This window comes from Pseudophryne corroboree (genome assembly GCF_028390025.1).
Source record: "Pseudophryne corroboree isolate aPseCor3 chromosome 3 unlocalized genomic scaffold, aPseCor3.hap2 SUPER_3_unloc_10, whole genome shotgun sequence".
NCBI lineage: Eukaryota > Metazoa > Chordata > Amphibia > Anura > Myobatrachidae > Pseudophryne > Pseudophryne corroboree.
Genome location: NW_026967494.1, coordinates 1,716,226 through 1,740,339, shown reverse-complemented (window position 1 = coordinate 1,740,339; position 24,114 = coordinate 1,716,226). Strand labels below are relative to the sequence as shown.

The window sequence follows — 24,114 nt, the reverse complement described above, 5'->3', positions numbered from 1 at the left end:
ACAGCCCCGCTCTCTGCTAATGAATATTAACATACATGTCCTCAGTGCAGGAGGCCGGCGGCCATTTTCTTGTAGACCAGTCCGGCAGCAGCAATAGCTTCGCTGGCCGTGTAGTGACGTCCGGAGCGGCGGCCATTTTCCCCTGGTCTGAGCTCCGTCTACCTTCTATCATTCCCACAAGGCAGCAGGAGCAGAGAGCAGCCATTGCTGTGTCTGGCAGCAGGTAATGATATTATTATTATTATTCTATAGGCTGAGCAGCTCTGGTGTCAGGTTCTGTACTACAGGGGGAGCAGCCTCTGGTGCCTTGTTATAGTGCAGCTGGAGCAGCCTCTGGTGCTGCATTATCCCTGTACAGGTGGCTGACACTCTAGTGACCTATTGCTGTAATACAGGTGGCGCAGACCCCGCCGTTACCGTAATACAGGTGGCGCAGATCCCGCCGTTACCGTAATACAGGGGGCGCAGTCCCCTCCATTACCGTAATACAGGTGGCGCAGACCCCGCCGTTACCGTAATACAGCTGGCGCAGACCCCGCCGTTACCGTAATACAGGTGGCGCAGATCCCGCCGTTACCGTAATACAGGTGGCGCACACCCCGCCGTTACCGTAATACAGGTGGCGCAGACCTCGCCATTACCGTAATACAGGTGGAACAGACCCCGCCGTTACCGTAATACAGGTGGCGCACACCCCGCCGTTACCATAATACAGGTGGCGCACACCCCGCCATTACCGTAATACAGGTGGAGCAGACCCCGCCGTTACCGTAATACATGTGGTGCAGACCCCACCGTTACCGTAATACAGGTGGAGCAGACCCCGCCGTTACCATGATACAGGTGGCGCAGACCCCGCCGTTACTGTAATACAGGTGGCGCAGACCTCGCCGTTACCGTAATACAAGCGGCGCAGACCCCGCTGTTACCGTAATTCTATACACAGGACATTACAGCTGTTGTGTCCTGTGGCATTGTACTATACAGGGGGAGCGGCATGTGTTGTCCTACTCTACAGGGGGAGGGGCCTGTGGTGTCTTGTTACTATTATTATATAGGGTGAGCTGCATGTATTGTCTTTCTATACAGAAAGAGTGGCCTGTGTTGTCATAATATACAGTGGTAGCTTCCTGTGTTGTCTTAGTATACAGGTAGAGCAGCCTGTGTTGTCATAATATACAGGTGTAGCATCCTGTGCTGTCATAGTATACAGAGGGATCAGCCTGTGCTGTCATAGAATACAAGGGGAGCGGCCTGTGTTGTCATAATATACTGGGAGAACGACCTGTGTGGTCATAGTATACAGGGGGAGCGGCCTGTGTTGTCATAATATACAGGGGTAGCATCCTGTGCTGTCATAATATAAAGGAGGAGCATCCTGTGCTGTCATAATACACAGCGGGAGTGGCCTGTGTTGTCATAACATACAGGGGGAGTGGCCTGTGTTGTCATAACATACAGGGGGAGTGGCCTGTGTTGTCATAACATACAGGGGGAGTGGCCTGTGTTGTCCTAATTTACAGGGAGAGCGGCCTGTGTTATCATAATATACAGGGGTAGCATCCTGTGCTGTCATAATATAAAGGAGGAGCATCCTGTACTGTCATAGTATACAGGGGGAGTGGCCTGTGTTGTCATAATATACAGTGGTAGCATCCTGTGCTGTCATAATATACAGGGGGAGCATCCTGTGTTGTCATAATATAAAGGAGGAGCATCCTGTACTGTCATAGTATACAGGGAGAGCGGCCTGTGTTGTCATAATATACAGGGGGAACATCCTGTGTTGTCATAGTATACAGGGGGAGTGGCCTGTGTTGTCATAATATACAGGGGGAGCATCCTGTGTTGTCATAATATACAGGGGGAGCATCCTGTGTTGTCATAATATACAGGGGAAGCATCCTGTGTTGTCATAATATACAGGGGGAGCATCCTGTGTTGTCATAATATACAGGGGGAGCATCATGTGCTGTCATTGTTAGTTAGGACTTCGTGGGGCTATGGGGGGGAGTAGGAACCAACTCTAGAAGTTAATGGTTCTCTATTCCGCTGACAGGACACTGAGCTCCTGATGGTGCTGATCGCAAGCCCACGAGGCGACTGCTCACTCCTGCAGCACGGCCGCCACCCCCTAACAGAGCCAGAAGAAAGAAGAGTGGTGATTATAGCGCCGGCGGCCCGGTTAGCGGGTCACCAGCGGGTATGGCGGCACAAGGGTGGGAGTGCAGCTCTGACAGGCTGTGCTCCAGGAAGGCTCAGCAACACACAGTGTAGGGACTTTGAGGAGCGTCCTGAGCCAGCACCGGATACCCTACACTGGTCACGCAGCTAACAGGGGCTAATCCTCCTGTTATCACTAAAATCCTCAGGCCAGTATAAACAATTAGTGAGGGAAGACGCGCCATTACACAGGGGGCGGGGCTTTTCAGAGCACTCACCAGCGCCATTTTCTCCCTGCAGATCACAGGAAGAGACGCTGACAGGGAGCGCTGCCCTCCACATAACTCCAGCATACCTCTGCGGTACCGGGGGGGGGGGGTGGAGTGTATAATAACTGCCTACCGGGGCGCTGTGTGGCTGGCTCCTTATTCTCTGTGTCTCTCTGAAGGTACTCTGGGGGAAACTGTGTCTGACGTGTCTGACGTGTGTGTGTGTGTATCCACATTACCATGTCTAAGGACTCTGTGTCCTGTGCTGCAGAGTGTGTATCTTCTCCTGAGGAGTCTATTCCATGTACTCAGGACTGCAATGTGCTGTCTCACCTTTCTGACTCCAAACCCCCATGGGTGGATTCTTTAAGGGGAATGATATCCCATATTTCAACAAGGATGTCACATACTGAGAAAGAGACGCAGGTTTTGAGACAATCTGTAGTGCAGCGGTGGCCAACCTGTGGCTCTTGAGCCGCATGTGGCTCTTTCTTTATTCAAATGTGGCTCCCAAAACTCTAAATCATGTGACCACAACAGATACAGAAACCACTGCACTCCAGCTAGACACGCAGCAGCACTACAGGGACTGAAAACTGAATGAGTCAGATACTAGAAGTGAGACACCCACAAGCAAACAGAGGACACATTAGGGACTGCTGCAATGGCACAAGTTGATGGGGGGGCTGTAGTGATACATGAGGGTGGGCTAGAGTGACACACGGCAGAGCTGGCTGGAGAGACACAGGAGGGTCCTGGCAGGAGTGACACATAGGAGACCTGGCTGGAGTGACACAGCAGGGTCTTGGTAGTAGTGACACATGGGAGAGCTGGCTCGAGTGACATAGGAGGGTGCTATCAGGAGTGACACATGGAAGAGCTGCCTGAAGTGACAAGAGGTTGTTGGCTGGAGTGACAAAGCAGGGTCTTGGCAGTAGTGACACATGGGAGACCAGGCTGGAGTGACACAGCAGGGTCTTGGCAGTAGTGACACATGGAAGAGCTGGCTGGAGTGACATAAGAGGGTGCTAGCAGGAGTGGCACATGGGGTAGCTGGTTGGAGTGACAAGAGGGTGTTGGCTGGAGTGACACATGGGAGAGCTAGCAAGATTGACACGGTGGAGCTGGCTGGAATGACATAAGAGGGTGCTAGCAGTAGTGACACATGGGGAGCTGTCTGGAGTGACACATGGGGGAGCTGAAGTTTATTATGTGAATCTGGATTTTTTGTGAAAGTGGCTTTTTCAATGGATCTGGCTTTAAAAAATTTATTTTATGTCGTCCTGGCTTTTTTCATGTATTTTATACCAGGCGTGTGGTCTAGCAGGCACAAGGCCACATTCCATTTTTGCATGCTCGCCATCGGCTCCATGTCGGCTCTTTGACGTACCTAACAAGGTTTTTTGGCTCTTTGTCACTGACTGGTTGGCCACCCCTGCTGTAGTGGGTTTGAAGTATTCAGCTCTCACTACTTCATCTTCATCTAAAACCTCACCTACATACCCACAAAAACGTACACTTGCTCAGATAATGCAAGCTGACACTGATACCGACTCTGATACAGGGGACGGTGATGGGGATATGCAGGGGGGGATGCATCCATTGCTAAAGGGGTGCAGCTAATGATTGAAGCCATTACGGACATTTTACATATTACTGAGAAGGTTCCTGAGCAGGTAGAGGAATCTTATTTTACAGAAAGTAAGAAATCCTCGCTTACCTTCCTGGCTTCTAAGGAGTTAACTTCTTTGTTTGAAAAATCCTGGGAAAAAAACAGAGAAAAAATTCCAGATCCCCAAAAGGGTTCTCATTGCTTTCCCTTCCCCTGAAGAGGATAGGAAGAAGTGGGAAAACCCACCTATAGTAGACGCTTCTGTATCTAGGCTGTCTAAAAAGGTGGTTTTACCTGTCCCTGGTTCAACCGCTTTAAAAGAGCAGGCTGATCGCAAGATTGAGACTACGCTCAAATCAATATACACTGCTACAGGCGTGGCTTTAAGGCCCACTATTACTTGTGCGTGGATTTCTAAAGCCACAGTAAAGTGGTCAGGCACCATACTAGAGGACTTAGACACTATGGATAGGAGTGATATTGACTTGTTTTTGCGTCACATACAGGATTCTGCAGGTTTCATGGTGGAGGCCATGAAGGACCTTGGCATGCTGAACACAAGGGCTACTTCCATGGCAGACTCGGCACGCATAGGACTCTGGCTATGCCAATGGTCTGCAGATGCAGAATCCAATAAAAGTGTGGAGAACCTACCCTTCACAGGTCAGGCTCTGTTTGGGGACACATTGGATGCGTGGATCTCCACGGCAACTGCAAGTAAGTTAACCTTTCTTCCCTCAGCAGCACCACCGGCTAGGAAATGTTATCCTACGTCTTCACTGCAGTCCTTATGGACCGCAAAAGTTAAAAAGTCCAAACCCCTTTCCACTGTCTTTAGAGGAGGTGGGGGAAAATCCAAAAACCTGCAACAACAGGTTCTAAGGAACAGAAACCAGTTTCTGCTTCCTCAAAGTCTTCAGCATGATGGTGGACCTCCCAGCCTGGAGATAGTACAGGTGGGAGCAAGACTAAAGGATTTCAGTCACATCTAGACGTCATCATGCCTAGACCCATGGGTAAAGGATATTCTTGCCCGGGGGTACAGACTGGAGATTCAAGTGTTCCCACCTCACAGATTCTTCAAATCAGGCTTACCAGCTTCGCTGATAGTAAGTGCTATCTTACAGGAAGCCATTCAAGAATTGGTTCAAACAAATGTCATTAATTCAGTGCCACTTCACCTACAACACAAGGGTTATTACTCAAACCTGTTTATGGTAACTAAACCAGATGGTTTGGTAAGGCCGATATTAAACCTAAAGTCATTGAACCCCTACTTGAGGGAATTCAAATTCAAGATGGAGTCTCTGAGAGCGGTGATCTCAGGTCTGGAGGAGGGGGAATTCCTGGCATCCCATGATATCAAGGATGCATACCTTCACATTCCGATCTGGCCACCTCACCAGGCTTATCTAAGATTTATGCTGCTGGACTGTCACTATCAGTTCCAGGCATTGCCATTTGCCTCTCCACAGAACCGAGGGTGTTCACCAAGGTCATGGCAGAGATGATGCTACTCCGCAAGCAGGGAGTGAACATAATTCCATATCTGGACGATCTGCTGATAAAAGCATCTTCCAGGAAGAGGATGTTACGGAGTATTGCTCTCTCAACTCGACTACTCCAGGATCATGGGTGGATCCTGAACCTTCCAAAGTCACATTTGGAGCCGACAAGGAGACTGCCCTTCCTGGGGATGATACTTGACACGGAAGTGCAGAGGGTGTTTCTACTGGTGGAAAAAGCGCTGGTGATCCAATCAATGGTATGGGATGTCCTGAAGCCAGACCGGGTATCGGTTCATCAGTGCATTCGCCTTCTGGGGAAGATGGTAGCCTCCTACTAGGCTTTACAGTACGGAAGATTCCATGCGCAGTCCTTCCAGCTGGATCTCCTGGACACATGGTTGGGATCACATCTTCACATGCACCAGCTGATACGCCTGTCGCTAAAAGCCAGAATTTCACTCCTCTGGTGGCTGCAAACTTCTCACCTACTCGAGGGCTGCAGGTTCGGAATTCAGAATTGGATCCTTCTAACCACGGATGCAAGTCTCAGAGGTTGGGGAGCAGTCACCCAAGGGGAAAACTTACAAGGAAAGTGGTCAAGTCTGTAATCCATCCTTCTGATAAACATTCTGGAACTAAGGGCCATATACAACGGCCTTCTACATGTGGCACATCTACTGCAAGATCAGGCCATTCAGGTTCAGTCTGACAATGTAACGGCAGTGTCCTACATAAACCGACAGGGTGGAACGAAGAGCAGAGCAGCAATGTCAGAGGTAACAAGAATCCTCCTCTGGGCAGAAAAGTGGCACTGTCAGCAATCTTCATTCCAGGAGTAGACAACTGGGAAGCGTACTTCCTCAGCAGACACAATCTCCATCCAGGAGAATGGGGCCTCCACCCGGAGGTGTTCACAGAGGTGACAAGCCGATGGGGTGTACCTCAGATAGACATGATGACCTCTCGCCTCAACAAGAAGCTTCGGAGGTCGAGAGGCCCACAAGCAGTGGCGGTGGACGCACTGGTAACTCCGTGGTCATTCCAGTCAGTGTAGGTGTTCCCTCCACTTTCACTCATCCCAAGGATTCTCAAACTAATAAAAAAGAACAAGAGTTCTGGCGATCCTCATTGCTCCGGACTGGCCAAGAAGGGCTTGGTACGCGGATCTACTGGAATTACTACTGGATGATCCAAGGCCTCTTCCTCTTCGAAAGGACCTTCTGCAACAGGGGCCGTTCACCTTTCAAGACTTACCGGGGCTACGTTTGACGGCATGGAGGTTGAACAACAGATCTTAGCTCGGAAAGGCATTCCGAACAAGGTCATTCCTACCCTGATACAGACTAGGAAGGGAGTAACATCTAAACATTACCATCGGATTTGGAAAAAGTATGTGTCTTGGTGTGAATCCAAGAAGTTTCCTACGGTGGAGTTTCAACTGGGACGGTTTCTCCTCTTTCTGCAAGCAGGTGTGGATGTGGGCCTACGCTTGGGCTCCATAAAGGTCCAGATTTTAGCCTTGTCCGTTTTCTTCCAGAAACAATTGACTGCTCTCGCTGAGGTTCAGACTTTCTTGAAAGGGGTTCTGCACATCCAACCACCCTTTGTGCCTCCTACGGCATCTTGGAATCTTAATGTGGTGCTGCAGTACCTGCAATCGGATTGGTTTGAGCCTTTACAGGAGATGGACATTAAGTTTCTTACTTGGAAGGCGGTCACACTGTTGGCATTGGCATCTGCTAGACGTGTGTCAGAATTGGGTGCATTGTCATGCAAGAGTCCCTACTTGATTTTTACAGCTTTTCATATCAACCAACCTATTGTGATGCCAGTGGGAGGGCTTTGAAAATATATGTGAAGAGAACTTCTCGTCACAGGAAGTCGGACGCTCTGTTTGTCCTTTGTGATCCCATCAAGGTTATTATTATTATTATTATTATACAGGGAGAGCAGCCTGTGGTAACCTATTAATATTACTATACAGGGGTAGCAGCCTGTGGTGTCCTGTTGTTGTTGTTGTTATTATTATTATTATTATTATTATACAGAGGGAGTAGCCTGGGGTGTCCTGTTATTACTATTATTATTATTATTATTATTATTATTATACAGGGGGAGCAGCCGGTGGTAACCTGTTATTACTATTATTATTTCTCTGACGTCCTAGTGGATGCTGGGACTCCGTAAGGACCAGGGGGATAGCGGCTCCGCAGGAGACAGGGCACAAGAATAAAAGCTTTAGGATCAGGTGGTGTGCACTGGCTCCTCCCCCTATGACCCTCCTCCAAGCCTCAGTTAGATTTTTGTGCCCGGCCGAGAAGGGTGCAGGCTAGGTGGCTCTCCTGAGCTGCTTAGAATAAAAGTTTAAATTTAGGTTTTCTTATTTTCAGTGAGTCCTGCTGGCAACAGGCTCACTGCATCGTGGGACTAAGGGGAGAAGAAGCGAACTCACCTGCGTGCAGAGTGGATTGGGCTTCTTAGGCTACTGGACATTAGCTCCAGAGGGACGATCACAGGTACAGCCTGGATGGGTCACCGGAGCCGCGCCGCCGTCCCCCTTACAGAGCCAGAAGAGACGAAGAGGTCCGGTGAAATCGGCGGCAGAAGACGATCCTGTCTTCAGACTAAGGTAGCGCACAGCACCGCAGCTGTGCGCCATTGCTCTCAGCACACTTCACACTCCGGTCACTGAGGGTGCAGGGCGCTTGGGGGGGAGCGCCCTGAGACGCAATATAAGAGATATTACCTTAGGTGGCAAAAGAATACATCACATATAGCTCCTGGGCTATATGGATGTATTTTAACCCCTGCCATTTTTACACAAAAAAGCGGGAGATAAGGACGTCGTGAAGGGGCGGAGCCTATCTCCTCAGCACACAAGCGCCATTTTCCCTCACAGCTCCGCTGGAAGGACGGGCTCCCTGACTCTCCCCTGCAGTCCTGCTTCAGAATCAAGGTAAAAAAGAGAAGGGGGGGCATTTTTGGCAGCAAATAACAATAATCAGCAGCTATAAGGGAATAACACTTATATAAGGTTATCCCTGTATATATATATATAGCGCTGGGTGTGTGCTGGCAGACTCTCCCTCTGTCTCTCCAAAGGGCTCGTGGGGTCCTGTCCTCTATCAGAGCATTCCCGGTGTGTGTGCTGTGTGTCGGTACGTGTGTGTCGACATGTATGAGGAGGAAAATGATGTGGAGGCGGAGCAATTGCCTGCGTTAGTGATGTCACCCCCTAGGGAGTCGACACCTGACTGGATGATCGTATTTAAACAGTTAAGTGATAATGTCAGCACTTTACAAAAAACTGAGACAGCCGGCAAATCAATTAGTGCCTGTCCAGGCGTCTCAGACACCGTCAGGGGCCCTAAAACGCCCGTTACCTCAGTGGGTCGACACAGACCCAGACACAGATACTGAGTCTAGTGTCGACGGTGATGAGTCAAACGTAATGTCCAGTAGGGCCACACGTTACATGATCACGGCAATGAAAGAGGCATTGAACATTTCTGACACTACAAGTACCACTAAGAAGGGTATTATGTGGGGTGTGAAAAAACTACCAATAGTTTTTCCTGAGTCAGATGAATCGAATGAGGTGTGTGATAAAGCGTGGGTTTCCCCCGACAAAAAACTGCTAATTTCTAATAAATTATTGGCACTATATCCTTTCCCGCCTGAGGTTAGGACGCGTTGGGAAACACCCCCTAGGGTAGATAAGGCGATCACACGTTTATCTAAACAAGTAGCGTTACCGTCTCCTGATACGGCCACCCTCAAAGAACCAGCTGATAGAAGGCTGGAAAATATCCTAAAAAGTATATACACACATACTGGTGTTATACTGCGACCAGCAATCGCTTAAGCCTGGATGTGCAGTGCTGGAGTAGCGTGGTCGGATTCCCTGACTGAAAATATTGATACCCTGGATAGGGACAATATATTGTTAACTATAGAGCATTTGAAGGATGCATTACTATATATGCGTGATGCACAGAGGGATATTTGCACCCTGGCATCAAGAGTAAGTGCTATGTCCATTTCTGCCAGAAGAGCGTTATGGACGCGACAGTGGTCAGGGGATGCGGATTCCAAACGACATATGGAAGTATTGCCGTATAGAGGGGAGGAGTTATTTGGGGCTGGTCTATCGGACCTGGTGGCCGCGGCAACGGCTGGAAAGTCCACCTTTTTACCCCAGGTCACTTCACATCAGCAGAAAAAGACACCGTCTTTCCAAACCCAGTCCTTTCGTTCCCATAAATACAAGCGAGCAAAAGGCCACTCTTTTCTGCCCCGCGGCAGAGGAAGGGGAAAAAGACTGCACCATGCAGCCGCTTCCCAGGAGCAGAAGCCCTCCCCTGCTTCTGCCAAGTCTTCAGCATGACGCTGGGGCTTTACAAGCAGACTCAGACATGGTGGGGGCCCGTCTCAAGAATTTCAACGCGCAGTGGGCTCACTCGCAAGTGGACCCCTGGATTCTACAGGTAGTGTCGCAGGGGTACAAACTGGAATTCGAGGCGTCTCCCCCTCGCCGGTTCCTGAAGTCTGCTCTACCAAAGTCTCCCTCAGACAGGGAGGCAGTTTTGGAAGCCATTCACAAGCTGTATTCCCAGCAGGTGATAATCAAGGTACCCCTCTTACAACAGGGAAAGGGGTATTATTCCACGCTGTTTGTGGTACCGAAGCCGGACGGCTCGGTGAGACCAATTTTAAATCTGAAATCCTTGAACACTTACCTAAAAAGGTTCAAATTCAAGATGGAGTCACTCAGAGCGGTGATAGCGAACCTGGAAGAAGGGGACTATATGGTGTCTCTGGACATCAAGGATGCTTATCTCCACGTCCCAATTTACCCTTCTCACCAAGGGTATCTCAGGTTTGTAGTACAAAACTGTCATTATCAGTTTCAGACGCTGCCGTTTGGGTTGTCCACGGCACCTCGGGTCTTTACCAAGGTAATGGCCGAAATGATGATTCTTCTTCGAAGAAAAGGCATCTTAATTATCCCTTACTTGGACGATCTCCTGATAAGGGCAAGGTCCAGGGAACAGTTAGAAGTCGCAGTAGCACTATCTCAGGTAGTGTTACGTCAGCACGGGTGGATCCTAAATATTCCAAAATCGCAGCTGATTCCAACGACGCGTCTTCTGTTCCTAGGAATGATTCTGGACACAGTCCAGAAGAAGGTGTTTCTCCCGGAGGAGAAGGCCAGGGAGTTATCCGAGCTAGTCAGGAACCTCCTAAAACCTGCCCAGGTGTCAGTGCATCAGTGCACGAGGGTCCTGGGAAAAATGGTGGCTTCTTACGAAGCGATTCCATTCGGAAGATTCCATGCAAGAACATTTCAGTGGGATCTACTGGACAAATGGTCCGGATCGCATCTTCAGATGCTTCAGCGGATAACCCTGTCACCAAGGACAAGGGTGTCTCTTCTGTGGTGGCTGCAGAGTGCTCATCTACTAGAGGGCCGCAGATTTGGCATTCAGGATTGGATCCTGGTGACCACGGATGCAAACCTGAGAGGCTGGGGAGCAGTCACACAGGGAAGAAATTTTCAGGGCTTGTGGTCAAGCATGGAAACATCTCTTCATATAAACATTCTGGAACTAAGGGCCATTTACAATGCCCTAAGTCAAGCGAAACCCCTGCTTCAGGGTCAGGCGGTGTTGATCCAATCGGACAACATCACGTCAGTCGCCCACGTAAATGATGGCGTCCCGTCTAAACAAAAAAACTAGACAGGTATTGCGCCAGGTCAAGGGACCCTCAGGCAATAGCGGTGGACGCTCTGGTAACACCGTGGGTGTACCAGTCAGTGTATGTGTTCCCTCCTCTGCCTCTCATACCAAAAGTACTGAGAATCATAAGAAGGAGAGGAGTAAGAACTATACTCGTGGCTCCGGATTGGCCAAGGAGGACTCGGTACCCGGAACTTCAAGAGATGATCACGGAGGACCCGTGGCCTCTACCTCTAAGAAGGGACTTGCTCCAGCAAGGTCCCTGTCTGTTCCAAGACTTACCGCGGCTGCGTTTGACGGCATGGCGGTTGAACGCCGGATCCTGAAGGAAAAAGGCATTCCAGATGAAGTCATCCCTACCCTGGTCAAGGCCAGGAAGGATGTAACCGCAAAACATTATCACCGCATTTGGCGAAAATATGTTGCGTGGTGTGAGGCCAGGAAGGCCCCTACTGAGGAATTTCAACTGGGTCGTTTCCTCCATTTCCTGCAAACAGGACTGTCTATGGGCCTAAAATTAGGGTCCATTAAGGTTCAAATTTCGGCCCTGTCGATTTTCTTCCAAAAAGAACTGGCTTCAGTACCTGAAGTTCAGACATTTGTAAAAGGGGTACTGCATATACAGCCTCCTTTTGTGCCTCCAGTGGCACCTTGGGATCTCAATGTTGTGTTGAGGTTCCTAAAGTCACATTGGTTCGAACCACTCACCACTGTGGACTTAAAATATCTCACATGGAAGGTGACGATGCTGTTAGCCCTGGCTTCAGCTAGGCGTGTGTCAGAATTGGCGGCTTTATCGTATAAAAGCCCTTACTTAATATTTCATTCTGACAGGGCAGAATTGAGGACTCGTCCTCAATTTCTACCTAAGGTGTTTTCTGCTTTTCACATGAACCTACCTATTGTGGTACCTGCGGCTACTAGGGACTTGGAGGACTCCAAGTTGCTTGACGTGGTCAGGGCCCTGAAAATATATGTTTCCAGGACGGCTGGAGTCAGGAAATCTGACTCGCTGTTTATCCTGTATGCATCCAACAAACTGGGTGCTCCTGCTTCTAAGCAGACGATTGCTCGTTGGATTTGTAGTACAATTCAACTTGCTCATTCTGTGGCAGGCCTGCCACAGCCAAAATCGGTAAAAGCCCATTCCACAAGGAAAGTGGGTTCATCTTGGGCGGCTGCCCGAGGGGTCTCGGCTTTTCAACTTTGCCGAGCAGCTACTTGGTCAGGGGCAAACACGTTTGCTAAATTCTATAAATTTGATACCCTGGCTGAGGAGGACCTGGAGTTCTCTCATTCGGTGCTGCAGAGTCATCCGCACTCTCCCGCCCGTTTGGGAGCTTTGGTATAATCCCCATGGTCCTTACGGAGTCCCAGCATCCACTAGGACGTCAGAGAAAATAAGATTTTACTTACCGATAAATCTATTTCTCGTAGTCTGTAGTGGATGCTGGGCGCCCATCCCTAGTGCGGATTGTCTGCAATACTTGTATATAGTTATTGTTACAAAAATTCGGGTTATTATTGTTGTGAGCCATCTTTTCAGAGGCTCCTTCGTTTTATCATGCTGTTAACTGGGTTCAGATCACAAGTTGTACGGTGTGATTGGTGTGGCTGGTATGAGTCTTACCCGGGATTCAATATCCTTCCTTATTATGTACGCTCGTCCGGGCACAGTATCCTAACTGAGGCTTGGAGGAGGGTCATAGGGGGAGGAGCCAGTGCACACCACCTGATCCTAAAGCTTTTATTCTTGTGCCCTGTCTCCTGCGGAACCGCTATCCCCCTGGTCCTTACGGAGTCCCAGCATCCACTACGGACTACGAGAAATAGATTTATCGGTAAGTAAAATCTTATTTATTATTATTATACAGGGGGAGCAGCCTGTGATGTCCTGTTATTATTATTATACAGGGGGAGCAGCCTGTGGTGTCCTGTTATTACTATTATTATTATTATTATTTATTATTATACAGGGGGAGCAGCCTGTGGTAACCTGTTAATATTACTATACAGGGGGATCAGCCTATGGGGTCCTGTTGTTGTTGTTATTATTATTATTGTTATTATACAGAGGGAGGAGCCTATGGGGTCCTGTTGTTATTATTATACAGGGGAAGCAGGCTGTGGTGTCCTGTTGTTGTTGTTGTTGTTATTATTATTATTATACAGGGGGGAAGCAGCCTGTGATGTCCTGTTGTTGTTGTTGTTGTTATACAGAAGGGAGCAGCACGTTGTGTCCTATTATTATTATTTTTTTGCTGAGGGAGCAGCCTGTGGTGTAATTTTATTATTACTATAAAGGGAGAGCAGAATGGGTTGTCCTGTTGTTATTAGTGTTATACAGAGGGAGCAGGTTTTTGTGTATGGTTATTATTGTACAGGGACAGCGGCTTGTGGTGTCCTGGTATTATTATTATACATTGGGAGTGTTGGTGATGTCCTACAATACAGGAGGAATGGTCTGAGGTGTCCTGATTTAAAGACATCTGTTATTATTTTTATACTGTGTCGTTATTGTTAATATTATAACTATTATTATTAATTTTATTATATGTAGTTGTGGGAATTGAAAATATTGCTCAAATTCCAGGTTATATTAAAGCAGAGACCATAATATCCCTGGCATGAGTAACAGATGATAATTGCAGCAGTGTGAATCAAATGTATATCAGACTCCTGGAAGCATCACTGCGACATCACTTATATCTATTGTAATAAAGGGACATGACTGGGGAGGTGAGGGGATCTGGGAGCATCACAGTGACAACACTTATATCTATAGTAATAATACAGGGACATGACTGGGGAGGTGAGGGTATCTGGGAGCAACACAGTGACATCACTTATATATATATATAGTAATAATACAGGCACATGACTGGAGAGGTGAGGGGATCTGGGAATGTCACAATGACTTTACTTATATCTATAGTAATAATACAGAGACGTGACTGGGGAGGTGAGGGGATCTGGGAATGTCACTGTGACGTCACTTACATCTATAGTAATAATACAGGGACATGACTGAAGAGGTGAGGGGATCTGGGAGCGTCACAGTGACATCACTTATATCTGTAGTAATAATACAGGTACATGACTGGGGAGGTGAGGGGGTCTGAGAGTGTCACAGTAACATCACATATCTGTAGTAATAATACAGGGACATGACTGGTAAGGTGAGTGGATCTGGAAGCATCACAGTTACATCACTTAAATCTATAGTTATAATACATGGGCATGACTGGGGAGGTGAAGGGATCTGGGAACAACACTGTGACATCACTTGTATCTATAGTAATAATACAGGGACATGACTGGGGAGGTTAGGAGATCTGGGAATGTCACAGTGACATTACTTATATGTCTAGTAATAATACGGGGACATAATTGAGGAGATGAGGGGATCTGGGAGTATTTACAGTGATAGTGATGTCTCCCCCATTTCGCAGGATTACACAGTAGTTTGGAAGACATCCGGTGAGCATGAGACACCCAGCAGCCATCTTTGTGTGTCAGGCGGACTAAGCATTACCCAGAGCCCCATCACGGTGCCTCCACCTCACTCACTGAAACATGAAAGACACAGTGACCAGAAGTTCCTGAAACTCACCAACAAGATCATTCAGCTGCTGACTGGAGAGGTGACTGCTGGAAAAAGGGCATTATACAATAACACCAGGGGACGTGCCTGAGTGATGACTGGAGAGGTGACTGCTGGGAATGGGACATTATACAGTAACACCAGGGGATGTGTCTTGGTGATAACTGGAGAAGGGACTGCTGGGAATGGGACATTATACAGTAACACCAGGGGATGTGTCTGGGTGATGACTGGAGAGGTGACTGCTGGGAATGGGGCATTATACAGTAACACCAGGGGACGTGTCTGGGTGATGACTGGAGAGGTGACTGCCGGGAATGGGACATTATACAGTAACACCAGTGAATGTGTCTGGGTGATGACTTGAGAGGTGACTGCTGGGAATGGGGCATTATACAGTAACACTCGGGAACGTGTCTGGGTGATGACTGGAAGTGTGATTGCTGGGACTGGGGCATTATACAGTAACACTAGCGGACTTGTCTGGGTGATGACTGGGGAGGTGACTGCTGGGAATGGGGCATTATACAGTAACACCAGGGGATGTGTCTGGGTGATGACTGGAGAGGTGACTGCTGGGAATGGGGCATTATACAGTAACACCAGGGGATGTGTCTGGGTGATGACTGGAAAAAAGACTGCTGGGAATGGGGCATTATACAGTAACACCGGGGGATGTGTATGGGTGATGACTGGAGAGGTGACCGCTGGGAATGGGGCAATATACAGTAACACCAGGGGATGTGTCTGGATGATGCCTGGAGAGGTGACTGCTGGGAATGAGGCATTATACAGTAATACCGGGGGATGTGTCTGGGTGATGATTGGAGAGGTGACTGCTGGGAATGGGGCATAATACAGTAATACTGGTAGACGTGTCTGGATGATGACTGCGGAGGTGACTGCCAGGAATGGGGCATTATACAGTAACACCGAGGGACGTGTCTGGATGATGACTGGAGAGGTGACTGCTGGGAATGAGGCATTATACAGTAACACCGGTGGACGTGTCTGGATGATGAACGCGGAGGTGACTGCCGGGAATGAGGCATTATACCGTAACACCAGGGGATGTGTCTGGGTGATGACTGAGGAGGTGACTGCTGGGAATGGGGCATTATACAGTAACACCAGGGGATGTGTCTGGATGATGACTGGAGAGGTGACTGCTGGGAATGGGACATTATACAGTAACACCAGGGGATGTGTCTGAGTGATGGCTGGAGAGGTGACTGCTGGGAAAGGGAAATTATACAGTAACATGCAGATGTGTCTGGGTGATGACTGGGGAGGTGACTGCTGGGAATGGGGCATTATACAGTAACACTGGGGGATGTGTCTGGGTGATGACTGGAGAGGTGACCGCTGGGAATGGGGCAATATACAGTAACACCAGGGGATGTGTCTGGATGATGACTGGAGAGGTGACTGCTGGGAATGGGACATTATACAGTAACACCAGGGGATGTGTCTGAGTGATGGCTGGAGAGGTGACTGCTGGGAAAGGGAAATTATACAGTAACATGCAGATGTGTCTGGGTGATGACTGGGGAGGTGACTGCTGGGAATGGGGCATTATACAGTAACACTGGGGGATGTGTCTGGGTGATGACTGGAGAGGTGACCGCTGGGAATGGGGCAATATACAGTAACACCAGGGGATGTGTCTGGATGATGACTGGAGAGGTGACTGCTGGGAATGAGGCATTATACAGTAATACCGGGGGACGTGTCTGGGTGGTGACTGGAGAGGTGACTGCTGGGAAAGGGAAATTATACAGTAACATGCAGATGTGTCTGGGTGATGACTGGGGAGGTGACTGCTGGGAATGGGGCATTATACAGTAACACCGGGAGATGTGTCTGGGTGATGACTGGAGAGGTGACTGCTGGGAATGGGACATTATACAGTAACACCAGCGGATGTCTGGGTGATGACTGGAGAGGTGACCGCTGGGAATGGGGCAATATACAGTAACACCAGGGGATGTGTCTGGGTGATGACTGGGGAGGTGACTGCTGGGAATGGGGCATTATACAGTAACACCAGGGGATGTGTCTGGGTGATGACTGGAAAAAAGACTGCTGGGAATGGGGCATTATACAGTAACACCGGGGGATGTGTATGGGTGATGACTGGAGAGGTGACCGCTGGGAATGGGGCAATATACAGTAACACCAGGGGATGTGTCTGGATGATGACTGGAGAGGTGACTGCTGGGAATGAGGCATTATACAGTAACACCGGGGGATGTGTCTGGGTGATGATTGGAGAGGTGACTGCTGGGAATGGGGCATAATACAGTAATACTGGTAGACGTGTCTGGATGATGACTGCGGAGGTGACTGCCAGGAATGGGGCATTATACAGTAACACCGAGGGACGTGTCTGGATGATGACTGGAGAGGTGACTGCTGGGAATGAGGCATAATACAGTAACACCGGTGGACGTGTCTGGATGATGAACGCGGAGGTGACTGCCGGGAATGAGGCATTATACCGTAACACCAGGGGATGTGTCTGGGTGATGACTGAGGAGGTGACTGCTGGGAATGGGGCATTATACAGTAACACCAGGGGATGTGTCTGGATGATGACTGGAGAGGTGACTGCTGGGAATGGGACATTATACAGTAACACCAGGGGATGTGTCTGGGTGATGACTGGAGAGGTGACTGCTGGGAATGGGACATTATACAGTAACACCGGGGGACGTGTCTGGGTTCTGACTGGGGAGGTGACTGCCGGGAATGAGACATTGTACAGTAATACTGGGGGACGTGTCTGGGTGGTGACTGGAGAGGTGACTGCTGGGAAAGGGAAATTATACAGTAACATGCAGATGTGTCTGGGTGATGACTGGGGAGGTGACTGCTGGGAATGGGGCATTATACAGTAACATCGGGAGATGTGTCTGGGTGATGACTGGAGAGGTGACTGCAGGGAATGGGACATTATACAGTAACACCAGGGGATGTGTCTGGGTGATGACTGGGGAGGTGACTGCTGGGAATGGGGCATTATACAGTAACACCAGGGGATGTGTCTGGGTGATGACTGGGGAGGTGACTGCTGGGAATGGGGCATTATACAGTAACTCCGGGGGATGTGTCTGGGTGATGACTGGAGAGCTGACTGCTGGGAATGGGGCATTATACAGTAACACCGGGGGATGTGTCTGTGTGATGACTGGAGAGGTGACTGCTGGGAATGGGACATTATACAGTAACACCAGGGAACTTGTGTGGGTGATGACTGGAGAGGTGACTGCTGGGAATGGGGCATTATACAGTAACACCAGGGGACGTGTCTGGGTGATGACTGGAGAGGTGACTACAGGGAATGGGACATTATACAGTAACACCAGGGGATGTGTCTGGGTGATGACTGTATCACTGTGTGTGTGTCAGGTTCCTATAAGGTGTCATGATGTCACTGTCTATGTCTCCATGCAGGAGGGGGGAGTATATAGAGGAACACAGGGGTCTGTACAAGGATGTGATGATGGAGAATCACCGGCCCCTCACATCACTGGGTAAGAGGAGACTGTCATGTATTGTACAGGGGAGAGCAGGTATGGGGACCCATATATACACACATTACCTGATAATCACATATATACACTGTACTCAGTCACTGCGTGTCTCCTACAGATGGGCCCAGTAACAGAGATACCCCAGAGAGATGTCCCCGTCCTCTGTATTCCCAGGATTGTACAGAGGAGAATCACAGGACCCCACAGGAGGATCAGGTAGGTGGGATTTAGGGTCTCACCCAAAGTTACTGTCACTATATGATCTGTAGAGGAGCTGTGTGTGTCTTGATATTATACTGTTTCACCTCAGTTTAATCTGACTGTGTGCAAATGTCATTATAGTGTTTGTTTGTCTTTTTAGGTAGAACATCTGTCTGATATTAAAACAGAAGATATAGAGGGAGAAGAGACGTATGTGACTGATATAAAGGCAGAAGATATAAAGGGAGAAGAAGAGACGTATGTGACTGATATAAAGGCAGAAGATATAGAGGGAGAAGAAGAGACGTATGTGACTGATATAAAGGCAGAAGATACAGAGGGAGAAGAAGAGACGTATGTGAGGGGTGATCAACAGTGTAAGGAGGAGGAAATCCCTACAGATATCAGCACAGGTGAGTAATAAACACTTATTACAGATAAGAGTCACATATTCTTGCTGAGTGACTACAGCAATCTCTAATTCTACACCCTCCTCTGTCAGTACAAACTAAGGAGGAATATGTATTTTCCCAGTGTGGAGTCAGGAGCCATCAGCCCCTATTATACTCCTGCTCTCTTCCTTACATCATGTCCCTCTGTGTTACCAGCCCAGAGATCTGACCAGTCTGCTCCCCACACTCTCTGGTGTATCTCATACAGCCGGAGCCATCAGCCCTATTATACTCCTGCTCTCCCCCTCACATCATGTCACTGTGTGTTACCAGCCCAGAGATCTGACCAGTCTCCTCCCCACACTCTCTGGTTTATCTCTTACATCAGGAGCCATCAGCCTCTATTATACTCCTGCTCTCACCCTCACATCATGTCCCTGTGTTACCAGCCCAGAGATCTGACCAGTCTCCTCCCCACACTCGCTGGTGTATCTCATACAGCAGGAGCCATCAGCCCCTATTATACTCCTGCTCTCCTCCTCACATCATGTCACTGTATTTTACCAGCCTAGAGATCTGACCAGTCTCCTCACACTCTTTGAGTGCATATTATACTTCAGTCCAAGCTTCCTAGTATTTTTAATTAAGCATAAAAGGAATGGCAGAACTATAGTACTGGTTAATTTCAGTTACAGAATTATATAATGTACAATGTAACATCTGATAATGTTGATATCATCTTAAACCATAAAGCTATACTTCTAGATACACTTTTACCGTGGAGCCGCTATGTCCGTTATACTGAATACACGCGATACGCACTTTGTACGCTATTTGCTATTTGCTGATTGTACAGAGTTCGCACAGCGCGCGCACACACAATTGATAACCTTTAAACCTTATTAGTAATGCAATGTAATGTTACACTCTAAACCATGTGCCGCGAAGCACTGTAATGATGTTTATACTTTAAACCTTAAGTAGCGCTGGCGGTATAAAGTACCCGCAGTGCATACACCTTATCAATACACTCTATAACCTTATACAGTAAAATCCGCTTTAAACCCTAGCAGGAAAGTGAGGACACAACACCGATATGTAGTGAAACCACAGGGTTCTAAGGCCACAGTGGATTATTTCAAAAGGTATAACAGTATAAATTATACACTACAGGCTAACAAGATAAATCTACAACAGAATAATGGCTACAGAGAATGTACATACGTGAGAATGTTCGCAAGCGCAACCCGGCCGGTCCTCCACTTGTCAGGTAGAAAGCGTTCAGAGTCTTCTGACCGGCCAGGCAACAATGTGCTTTTTATACACAACTTACATACACAATTCAATGGTCACTGTAATCTCATTGTCCATTGGACACAGAGATGTGTCTTTACATCACAGGAGAGGTCATAGGTTGATTTGAAAATGTGGGCGATGTCTTTCCCCAACTGCTCTTGTGGGTGGTATCCTCTGGATTCCCGCCGCATACATAATATACATTAAATACAGTTAATATCTATATTCTACTTTTGCACATAACTATACGCTGGTACATACGATCTTTCTCTAACCAACATCGGAATGTTACCCTTAAAATACCCTACAGCTGGATACTAGACATCACCTTCCAACCTTTATCTGACCCTTCCTATCATGCAAAGGCGAATCCCTTAGTCCTGGAACTGTTTAAACTGTTGATACTCACTGATGTGGTGCAGGGGAACTATGGGTACAAAATGCACTATTTGGGTTAAATATGTAATGTTCTAATAACCCTCTACGCGCTCACAAACTCCACCGTAATTACCCATACCACGCGCATGATCGCAGGAGCGATCCTACGCAAATTGCGGATATGTGAACGCACGGCGGACTGAGTGCACGCGCAGCGGGCATGTGCATGGGGTTAGTACATGGTATATGCATTACAATATTTTTCGACTTTGACACATCCTGGGTGTTTTCTACTCATTTATAGTTTTTTGCCATTTTTGAACATAACCTATACAATATTTATTTTGTTTCATGAAAATTCATATGTGCATAATGTATTTTATTTCCAGCAGATGGACACACAAGCAGGAATATCTCAGAAGGACATCTTATGTTATCCCCGGATTGTGACATAAAAGATAATGACAGTAGACAGGATTCTCCAGGAGATAACCCCATTATCCCAATTATACATCCAGCTCTATCAGCTGGTCCTTCTGATCCAGGGAAATGTTCTCCTGATCACTCTGATATTGGTACATCGGTAACAGCTCTGACAGTAGACACAGTGTTTCCCTGTTCTATAGATGCCATATGTTTTACACAGAAAACAAAGCTTATTACCCATCAGACAGATAAAGCAGGCAAAAGGCCATTTCCATGTTCTGAGTGTGGGAAATGTTTTACATACAAATCAGTTCTTGTTACACATCAGAGAAGGCACACAGGTGAGAAACCATTTCTATGTTCTGAGTGTGGAAAATGTTTTTTAAGTAAAGCACATCTAGTTTCACATCAGGAAACTCACACAGGTGAGAAGCCATTTCCATGTTCTGAGTGTGTAAAATTTTTTACACATAAATCAGCTCTTGTTATACATCAAAGAACTCACACAGGTGAGAGGCCATTTCCATGTTCTGAGTGTGGGAAATGTTTTGCACAGAAATCAAATCTTTTTACACATCAGAAAACTCACACAGGTGAGAAACTAATTCCATGTTCTGAGTGTGGGAAATGTTTTACCCGAAAATCAGAACTTGTTACACATCATCGAAGTCACACAGGTGAGAAACCATTTCCATGTTCTGAGTGTGGAAAATGTTTCACAGGGAAATCAGCTCTTGTTAGACATCAAAGAACTCACACAGGTGAGAGTCCATTTCTATGTTCTGAGTGTCAGAAATGTTTTGCACAGAAATCAGATCTTGTTGCACATCAAAGAAGTCACACAGGTGAGAGGCCATTTCCATGCTCTCAGTGTGGGAAATGTTTTATACAGAAATCAAATCTTTTTACACATCAGAGAACTCATACAGGTGAGAAACCATTTCCATGCTCTGAGTGTGGGAAATGTTTTACCCGAAAATCAAAACTTGTTATACATCATCGAAGTCACACAGGTGAGAAACCATTTCCATGTTCTGAGTGTGGAGAATGTTTCACAGGGAAATCAGCTCTTGTTAGACATCAAAGAACTCACACATGTGAGAAACCATTTCCATGTTCTGAGTGTGAGAAGTAAGTCAGCTTTGTTTCACACAATAGACATCACACAGGTGAGGAACCTTTTTAATCTCATCATCACAATTGCCATGCATTGTTTCTCAAGTTCCTGTCCTATCTCCTTTGCTTTTTGCAATATGCATGCTGCTACTGGGTGAAACAATCATATCATCCCTGGTCTACCACTGCTATGCAAGTAACCTGTCTTTCAATAACATCCTAGTGGATACTGGGGTGGTATTCGTACCATGGGGTATATATCGAGTCCATTAGTGTGTGCTGGCTCCTCCCCTCTATGCCCCTTCAAGCAGACTCAGTTTAGAAAAATGTGCCCAAGGAGCCGGGTGCATTCTCTGGAGCTCCAGAGAGTTTTCATCAAAATTTATGTTAGTTTATTATTTTCAGGCAGCGCTGGTTGGCACCAGTCTGCCTGCATCGTGACACTTAGGGTGGGAACCGAACCAACTTAATAAAGAGTTAATGGTTCATATCCCCGCTGACAGGACACTCGGGTGTGAGCCCACGCCAGTAGCATGCCGCCACCCCTAACATGCCGAAGTAGATGCATTGAGTAATACGCAGGGGTCCCAGTAAGCAGGTCCCTGGTGCAAATGGCGTCAAAAGGGTGCGGCAGTCACAGTCCTCGAGCTGCGGTGCCTGCTGTGGACCCCACACTGGCACACTGAACATAGGGTTACTCTCTTTATATACACATGTATTACAAGGTGGTTTTACTATTTATGTCAGTATAATCTGCTAGGGTCCGCATGCCATGTAAGGGGCAGGGCTTCCCAGAGAGCGGGACCAGAGACTGGAAAGGCGCCATTTCCTGCTGCTGGTTACAGACTGCACGCTCAATCTGCTCCTCCACAGAGGCCACTGCACCACGTTTTGTACTGGTACCAGGGGGTCTGATAGAAAAGGGGGGGAGCGCATATATAGCGGTTACACCGCTGGCCACAAAACGTGTAAAACATACCCAGCGGAGCCCTGCCCTGAGCTGAGGTATTGTGTGCTGGTCCCAGTCCTCTCTGTGTTCCTCCAATCAGGGTTGTCTGGGTTACTGTGCTGTTCCCTATTGTGTGTCACTGCACTGTGATATAAATATCTGTGTTTTCTGCTGTAAGCTTGTCTGAGAAAAAAGTCTTTGTGTCCTTCTTGCAACACCAAGTTTACACCCTCTTCCCAGGGGTCCCTGCTCTGTAGCCAGTGTTCTCTACCTTCACAGGGTAGTGCTTTGCAGGAACCTGCATGGTTGGACTCATTCAAAACAATGATTACAGATATAAAGTCACCTGCTGCAAAGCAGGAGAGACAAACCCTGAAACAGTCTGTAGAAGAGTTCATTATTAAGACTGCTGATCACAGACAGCCAACTCAGCCCCCTCTGGTGGTCTCTCATAAACGTACACTCCCACAGGTGCTCCAGTCTGACACTGAACTACCAGAGGATGTGGAGCTGGAGGGGGAAGATGACAACACACTGTCCCCGGAATAGGCAGGTGTGAATTACGGTAATTGAATCATCTTGGTACATTTGGTATATAGTGTATGTTCCCAGAGAAGTGTGTGTGGATGGCAGTGGCAACAGGGTGATCTGTGCTGGGATGCCGGAGTCTTTGACGGTCACTAGATGACCGAGGACGACTAACGTATAAGTTTGACTTTCAATCATATATTTCTAAGTGCTGCATTGATGTTGAAAATCTCTTGGATTGGAGAGAAACATTTGCTTTTTTGGCTTGAATATTTATTGATATATAAGCATTTTTCCTTCACCATTGCCATTTGATATGGATTTTTTTTTTAAAAAGTGTCTTTTTTGGAAACAATAAACTTTCATATATTAATTAAGAAGTTTGAGTGCCCTTT

The 24,114-nt window shown here is 47.6% G+C and overlaps 1 protein-coding gene across 2 annotated transcripts; it reads left to right on the top strand.

Moving 5' to 3' along the window:
• Window positions 1–117: 117 nt before the first annotated feature.
• Window positions 118–23,368, top strand: LOC134983217 (zinc finger protein OZF-like). Of its 2 annotated transcripts, none has more exons than XM_063948956.1 (6): window positions 118–223; window positions 14,746–14,937; window positions 18,354–18,433; window positions 18,552–18,653; window positions 18,799–19,047; window positions 21,093–23,368. In XM_063948956.1, the coding sequence occupies exons 3-6, from the start codon at window positions 18,400–18,402 to the stop codon at window positions 22,259–22,261; spliced, it is 1,554 nt and encodes a 517-aa protein (XP_063805026.1). In that variant the 5' UTR covers window positions 118–223; window positions 14,746–14,937; window positions 18,354–18,399; the 3' UTR covers window positions 22,262–23,368. The 2 variants fall into 2 exon arrangements, with proteins under 2 accessions (XP_063805026.1, XP_063805025.1); XM_063948955.1 differs by having other exon boundaries at window positions 21,090–23,368.
• Window positions 23,369–24,114: the final 746 nt, after the last annotated feature.

Coding starts and splice junctions, on each gene's coding strand:
- LOC134983217 (XM_063948955.1), top strand. CDS start 18,400: ATGATGGAGAATCACCGGCCCCTCACATCACTGG. Junction 18,434..18,551: donor CCGGCCCCTCACATCACTGG/GTAAGAGGAGAC, acceptor TGTCTCCTACAG/ATGGGCCCAGTAACAGAGAT. Junction 18,654..18,798: donor CCCACAGGAGGATCAGGTAG/GTGGGATTTAGG, acceptor CTTTTTAGGTAG/AACATCTGTCTGATATTAAA.